This window comes from Porites lutea, unplaced genomic scaffold, assembly GCF_958299795.1.
Source record: "Porites lutea unplaced genomic scaffold, jaPorLute2.1 SCAFFOLD_155, whole genome shotgun sequence".
Classification (NCBI taxonomy): domain Eukaryota; kingdom Metazoa; phylum Cnidaria; class Anthozoa; order Scleractinia; family Poritidae; genus Porites; species Porites lutea.
Genome location: NW_027332313.1, coordinates 4,571 through 11,855, shown reverse-complemented (window position 1 = coordinate 11,855; position 7,285 = coordinate 4,571). Strand labels below are relative to the sequence as shown.

The 7,285-nt window shown below is 38.6% G+C and overlaps 1 protein-coding gene across 3 annotated transcripts; it reads right to left on the bottom strand.

The window, feature by feature from the left end:
• Window positions 1–1,020: 1,020 nt before the first annotated feature.
• LOC140925463 (uncharacterized) lies at window positions 1,021–6,671 on the bottom strand. Of its 3 annotated transcripts, none has more exons than XM_073375417.1 (7): window positions 6,573–6,640; window positions 5,792–5,973; window positions 4,114–5,265; window positions 3,868–3,960; window positions 3,154–3,287; window positions 2,029–2,512; window positions 1,021–1,906 (listed from the first exon to the last, which is right to left on the bottom strand). In XM_073375417.1, the coding sequence occupies exons 5-6, from the start codon at window positions 3,240–3,242 to the stop codon at window positions 2,029–2,031; spliced, it is 573 nt and encodes a 190-aa protein (XP_073231518.1). In that variant the 5' UTR covers window positions 3,243–3,287; window positions 3,868–3,960; window positions 4,114–5,265; window positions 5,792–5,973; window positions 6,573–6,640; the 3' UTR covers window positions 1,021–1,906. The 3 variants fall into 3 exon arrangements, with proteins under 3 accessions (XP_073231518.1, XP_073231519.1, XP_073231520.1); XM_073375418.1 differs by having other exon boundaries at window positions 4,114–4,211; XM_073375419.1 differs by lacking the exon at window positions 5,792–5,973 and having other exon boundaries at window positions 4,114–4,211; window positions 6,573–6,671.
• Between the last annotated feature and the right edge of the window lie 614 nt (window positions 6,672–7,285).

Sequence of the window (7,285 nt, the reverse complement as noted above, 5' to 3'; positions counted from 1 at the left end):
TGTTCGGTGATGGTTGATGAGAAGGTTCATTCTGGCGAACCTTTCTTTCAATAAAGCACCAATGATATTTTGTGCAAAGAAGCGGCCTTTCTTTGAATAAGGAACCAGTGATATTTTGAGGGGGAAATTAGCGGTAAAATACCCGACGACAAAAGCTTGGACAGCTAGAAAAACGATCTTGCTGCAGTGTCCACATACAAATTCTCCCCGGTTGATCTTCATACAGTTTCATGTCGAATTAGTTGAGAGAATTAAACAGATCAAAGCACTTTCCATTAGGGGCCAGTTCCCTTTTCTGTAAGTAGGGTGGAACGGGGGAAGGGGGAGGGGAGTGGGGTGTGGTGGTGGGGGTTGTTGTTTGTTGGGGGAGGAGGGAACTGTTTGCCTTCGACAAAACAGCAGCATAAATACTTTTCTCTGGAACCGAGGCTGTTTTTCTTTGAATTGGCATGAATAGGTTGGAAATTTGAAAATACGGTTGAAAGACTTGAAATGTTAAAACTTAAGTGAGGAAAGTAGAAAAATTCCTTCTTATATTCATGACTAAGAGACTGAGAGCTTGAGTGTTAGATTGCCGTCCGAATAACACACCAAGTTTTTACCTGATGAAGCTGAACAAATGAAGTTGCTGAATACATTTAAAAGGACATATCAATTTCAGTTAACTGAAAATATGAGCCCAATATACCAAATAGTTGCTTATAAACAAAAAGTTGAAAGTTCCAGAACTGAGATGAAGACATTACCACTGTCAAAGCCTTATTGCCAAACAATTTATACCAAACAAGATTTTCACGTATGTTCTTTGTTGTTTCTCCTATTTTTGCCTTAATAGATTTGTTTTGCGAAAACGATTATCCTGTGTACTGACTCCATTAAATAAGGCAAAGCAGAGATTCAAAATGACTTATTTCTCTGACCTATAAAAAAAATTTAACCCACCCCCTGTCATTTCATATTTCAGTAGTTATCCACCCCCTATCATAAAAGAAACAAACTGAGCAAATAAATACAATGTGGTGTGAATATGTAAGCTTATTGATTTATTACTTTGTTACACCAACAAGTGGGCCTTTTTTACTTTGCCTGGTCTATCCAAAAATTCCAAACTGCTTACAAGATTAAAAAAGAAAATAAAACAAATCCTTTCAACAGCTCCACCCTTGACTCCAAAGCTAAAAGAAATGGCAATGAGATTCAGGGATGAATAATTCACTTCTTTTGTTCTTCTCTTCCTTAGCCTTGGAGCCAAGTGTGAAATTTTAATGTGAAACTGGGGCCTAAATGGTGTACACAGTCTGACAAGTGCATACCATCAAATATTATTCTTTAAACTAACGTGATGTGACGCGATGCTTCACAGCACTACACCTTCATGACATGATTGAAATGTTCACTCTTCAAAATTATCTAGCGGACTGGCCGCTCTGACTCCCAGAGCAGCTTCTAATGAAAACTGTTTTCAAAATTAAATGGAAATATTTTTAACCCTCTAAGTCCCAATAGTGACCAAGATCAAATTTCTCCAAACAAGATCCATACACTGCCAAGAGATGTTATAAGCAGTAACAAAATGATCACACAAGAGAAAATGCCTTGATCTATTATCAAATTCTCTCTACTTATTCTTGAAGGAAATGTATAGAGATCAGTTTGGAGAATTTGTACGTGGATACTGGGGCTTAAAGGGTTAAGGCCCACCACAGTGAACTGCGAACGAGAAAAAGGCTTCCTTTTTTCACCAAGCATAATTGAAGGCCTAATAATGTTACACAAAACTAAAATGTCATGAGATGATTGTGTAAGAAAAGTTTGTAGCAGACTACAGAAATAGTTGTAGTTCTTCAGTGGACTGTAGATTTTTACTGAGCTGGTCACTTGATCTCTGATCTGGAAGCATGGCAGGCTGAAAGAGGAAACAGAAAATCGATGAGAATTTCCTTTTGAGCGAAAACACACTTTTTCTGTTTCTTTATTACTGCCCAGTAGATAATCGAGTACCAGCTTTTTCAATTTCTCGTTCCTCACCTAATCTGCAAAGACGACCTTGTGTATTTGACGCGGGGAAGTGCAGAGTTGATATAATCCTGGTCGATTCTTTGGCACCTTTGCTGTAACAGGCACTAGGCTCTCCAAACTCTCCGTCCACTGTTCACCGCTGAGTTCCAGTTTGTAAAGGTTCCTTGAGACATTCTTGTACCAGAGAAGGGAAACATCACCTTGTTGATTGAGAGAATGGATCTGTCCGATCAGGACTTTTGGGCAGTTAAGCTTGCTATGCTCTTCCACCACAGCTACAAAGTCACCCGGTTTGAATGGGCAGTCACCGAAACTCTGCGGTTGGCCATTATCGGGTTCCTCTTCCAAATGGTCCTCTGCATACTCCCTGGCTAGGTTGACAGCAAGCTGCTTTCTGTCATTGGCGGTACCGCGGTCATAGGTACGTTGGGCTTGTTGCCATGAATGTCTGAGAGCGGCCGCCAATGATGCCTTAAGGGCATCTGTGCAATCACTGTGAAATGGAGAACTTATTTTAGAGATGGCTATGAACACGAAGAAAGGCAGACCTACCAAATACTACCCGCCAAAATTTAATGTGTGGAAAATATTTGTAATCATTGGTTGTCTTGTTCACCTACTGTTAATGCTGATCACCAGTGGTCCAATGTATATGTTTTAGTTGATTTTTTATCTCAGGTAATTTTATTCTCCTTTTGTTTTTGAGTATGGTGATGTATGGCAAAGACGTTTAAACCAAAGGAAAATAAAAATTACCTGACATAAAAAATTAACTACAACATATATTTCATAAAATGTCCTATTGTTATAAATTCTATATTGCACATAGCTTTTCTCTGGTTTTATTTTTTTTATTTAGGGAAATGTCACAGAGCAACCTCCAGTTTTCCTTTTTCAAGATGTTTTATAATTTTTTATTTCTATAAGATTATGATGCTCCTTTGAGTAAGGTTTTTCAGCAACAATAATCAACTCACACCAGTGCATGACCGAGAAAGAGAAACAAAAAAATTCAATCCCAGGATAAAGTTGGACTGATGTGAATATCTCTAAGTTTGTTGAGTGAGTATTTTTACTTTGATGAGGCAGAAAAAAAGCTGTGCAGTGTATAGTAGAAAAAAATAATTATCTTACTCTCTGCCATACGACCAGGTGATGAAAGCAGATCGAAGCATATTCACTGTCACCAATCTTCCAGTCAGGCTACGAAACAAACTTTTCATGTGTGCAGAGAACGCAGGTCCCGAGAATCTGTGACCCTTCCTGTTCTGCAAGGTACAAGTTAAAAAAGACATGGATGAACACTGAACTAAAGTTGGAAAAACACTCGGATCTTTCTAGTAAAATTGACAATAATATTGAACGTGTGAAAGAAACAGTGATTCTTACAGGTCCAGCTTTTGCTTTCCTAGAACCATGTGTTCCAGTACAAAGAAATACAAAGATAGCATTGTATTAACTGAAGGGTGAATTGGGTCGAGAAAGCACCCTCGCTGAATTTAATGCTCGTCCTAAAAGATGATTTTCCAGATAAAATAACCCCAACTACTGAAATGAAGATAACCAATTGAAAGGATTCACCCTCACAAGGGTGTTTTTTTGTCCATATTTTTCACCCAAATAAGATCTCAATAAGGTGAAAATTTGGCGCGATTCACCCTTGAAGGGTGAGAAATGTCAAAGAATCACCCTAAGGAGAATTAATTTCAAATCCCAGGGACTTCTATGAGAGTGGTTAGGGGATTTATATAGGTGAATCAAGAGACTGAGACATTTTCAAAAGCTAATTTAAGGTTAGGGTAAAACCTTACTGTGTCCAATTTAGGGTGATAATTTAAATCCACTCACCAGAAGCAAGTAGTCCCCACTGTCATCCTTTGCAAGGAGTGGACGGAAATCGTTGATGTAATTTACCAGAACTTTGTATAGTTCATGGTCACACTGAAAAGAAGGAGAATCCTGTTTAAGTCCACTTTGCCTTTTAGAAACCAACATGAAAATTCTTTGCACTGTATCTTCCCTTTGCTAATGTAACATTTGTGCAACAAGGGACACGAGTTTTGGGAATTATGAAAAACTGAGTAGTGATCTCACCTGCAGAGTTAGCTCATCCCTTCCAGATGTCCCGGATGTGATAATCGCAACGCCATTCTACCTGTAGCCAAACCGTTTCTCCGGGAGTAAGAGGCAATCTAAAAATGTAAAATGTAAAATGTAATACATAACAAAACAAAAATTCATTAAAATACAAGAAAAAAAGAGGCAATCTATCCATATTTAGGGCTACGCGCACATTTATTTTACCCATACCATACACAGAAACGCTCTATCGTAAGGTGTGTAACAGTTGGGTTAGCAATGATGCGATGATTGAGGCAAAGTCCCGAACCATATGCTTTAAAGTTATCCCCTTGTTCTGTCCGTGATGTATTTTCAAGACACCTTGGGCTATGTGCCCTAATGGCCAGAGCACACAGTAGTAAAAATGCACGCATGACCCAGCTGTTGGCAAGCAGCACAGCATTGCACCAAATTTACACTCTTGCAGTGCCTTGTCAGTTGTCTCCAGCTGAGAGAGTACAAAGGAAGACCAAGGTGAAAGATCTTCTGTGTAAAATCTTTGACTGCAAGAGGAACAGATTGCAGTGCCTGAAGCACATCGGCCAGTTGGCCCAGCTCTTGCCAAGACTTCTGTGTGTCCAGTTGGTCACAGGGCACTCTCTCTTCTGGGATGACTTGAGGAAAGTGGCACGTGCAGTGAATTCCCAGCCAAATCAACAGTCAAAATTAGCTGCAATAGTTGCCATTGGGAGAAAACTTCCTCCAGCGTCCCCTTGGAGAGCATTCCTCACCTCAGAGAGGACTGCAGATGAGGAGGCTATTATCCAAAGATTTGGCTCCTAATGTGCAAGCGCTTTTCAGTGCATTAGTTCTGTATTTCTTAACACCTCTGGAGGGTGAATATTAAGGATTTCTTTCATATTGATATACAGTAAACTTAAATTTGTTGTTAAGATCTAGAGACATAATAGGAGAAAAATGCAAGTATTTAAAGAGCAATTAATTTTGATATTCCACTTAACTTATTCCTAAAATAGTTGGCTGAATAGTTTTCCCCCAGATGGTATTGCACAACTATATTTTGATGTAAACAAAGTGGCAGGTGCAGTGAATTCCCAGTCAAATCAACAGTCAACATTTATAGCAGCAGGTAGTTGCCAACAGGAGAATTTCCAAGACTTTCAGCTTTGTGTTACATAGAGGAGTAAGACAGTTTGAAATTGAGAAAACTGAAATAGTTTGCTAAATTGTGAAAAATGAAAATATGAAAAAATTATATGAAAAATTAAAATATAGAGAATATATTCAGTGCGGTAGAAAATAATTACTCAAAACTCTGTATGTATTCAAGATATTAAGAAAAGAGAAATTGGAAACATGTATAAGGAATATTTTAACACATCCCTTTTATCAAGCAAAAGGTTTCATTTATTTTGCAAAATGTAATTACACCAAAGACATAGGTTGCAGACCAAGGACCACTATGCGAAATTTGGTGATAGTTTTCAAGAGTCTTTAAAACAAAAAATTCAAAGTCTTCAGCAAATTTGCTTCCAACAGCAGAAAAATTTTTATCTCAAAACCTGTCCTACAAAAAGGCACATCTTCCTGTTGCATTTTATTTATTCACAAGCAAAAGTAAACATGACCATGTAATTCATGGTGCCGCAAAAGTACATGTACGAACTTCAAGAAAGACGAATTAACTTACTGTCAACAAGCTTGAATTTCACGTCTTCAGGTTTAGTTAAAACAGCAACACCATGGGGTTTTGTGCACAGACTCAACAATAATTTGACCAACACACTCTCTTTCACCTCGCTGTTCAATATCCTTGGGTTTTAGCAGTGGAGGGGTAAACACAAAATGAGTTTTACACCTGGCATGAATTTTCTAGAAATAAGGTAGTGTAGATTGTTGGATACTGTAAGTCATGAGAAACAGCTATGAATGCAGTCTCTGAAACAATACTGTGTAGTGACCCATGCTTTTAAAAGTTTAGAACTTAGCTTTTGGCTTGGGAAACTAGGAAGCCCAAATCAGCTAGAACTTCATAGAAGTGTGTGTGCGCTCTAGAATAATAACAACAATATAGCAAAGGAAAAAAATAGCAATAACAATCACCAAATGTAGACTGAATAATAATGAAAGAACTCCATTAGGGCCCGTAACCCTTATCCTTTGAGCTATTCCACCGAGCCGAATAACAATATTATTCCTCGACAAGAAATTAAACATACAAATATAATTTCACTGGAAAATAGTTCAAAGAAAGCTGCTGAGGACAACGTGTTTGCTCTTTCACTGTGATCAGTGAAAAACTCCGGATAAAAATTATCTAGCAAAAGAACAAAATAGACGATGCTTCGAAAGTTAGAGGAATGAATCCGCCATTTTGTTTGACGTCCTCACATGAAAATTGTTGCTGATATGCACATGAAAATGCCTCCGTTACACAAATATAGCACTGAATAGAAAACATGCGGACTCACCGGCTTGGCAGGCTTGTCTGAAAGAGTGTGTCTTGCTTTCAGGACGAGAAAACAATTCCGATTTGTACAACACGATCACAATGTCTTGGTAGTTAAGGTAAGTGTGCCTGCCATGGAGCTTGTCAGCGGAGGTATGTTTGTGGTGTTGTATGCGACCTTGAAAGATGACCCTGTTTTGGCAACTTTTGACAGTCTCTGGTGCTTACCTGGCAGTAGAAAAGTGCCTAAGAAACTGTGGGAAATGTAGACAGGAAACTAAAGTTCGCGTCTGGAGCGTTTTCGAGAGGTGAGGTTCAGCGGGAGTTTGAAAAGATGGGTGGAAAAACGCGTTGGTATTTTCAAGATGGCGCCTGCTGCTTTGGATAACCAATTTCGGTAATGTTTATTGTACATGTTCTGTCGGGTACAAGGTTTTATTGAGTTTTCAATAAAGGCGGAAACAAAGTTGAAGCCAACTGCTTGAAAAACAAAACCCCAAAAAACTTGCTTGGCCTTTGAATACGCGCTTTTGGTCAGTCACTTGCCGTATTTTTGGTTTTGTTTTGTTGTGGTTGTTTTTTGGGGGGACGGGGGGGGAAGCGGGGAAAAATATAAATCTGTTTTATTATTTTTCCCTTCTTTTTTTAATGCAACACCATCTATGTAAATGGTACTGCGAAATAAACGTTGTTGTATTGCTTAGCGTACCAAATGCTCGGTTTAAGTTTGTGGGC

Coding starts and splice junctions, on each gene's coding strand:
- LOC140925463 (XM_073375419.1), bottom strand. CDS start 3,242: ATGAAAAGTTTGTTTCGTAGCCTGACTGGAAGATTGGTGACAGTGAAT. Junction 2,513..3,153: donor ACCTGGTCGTATGGCAGAGA/GTAAGATAATTA, acceptor TCCATTTCACAG/TGATTGCACAGATGCCCTTA.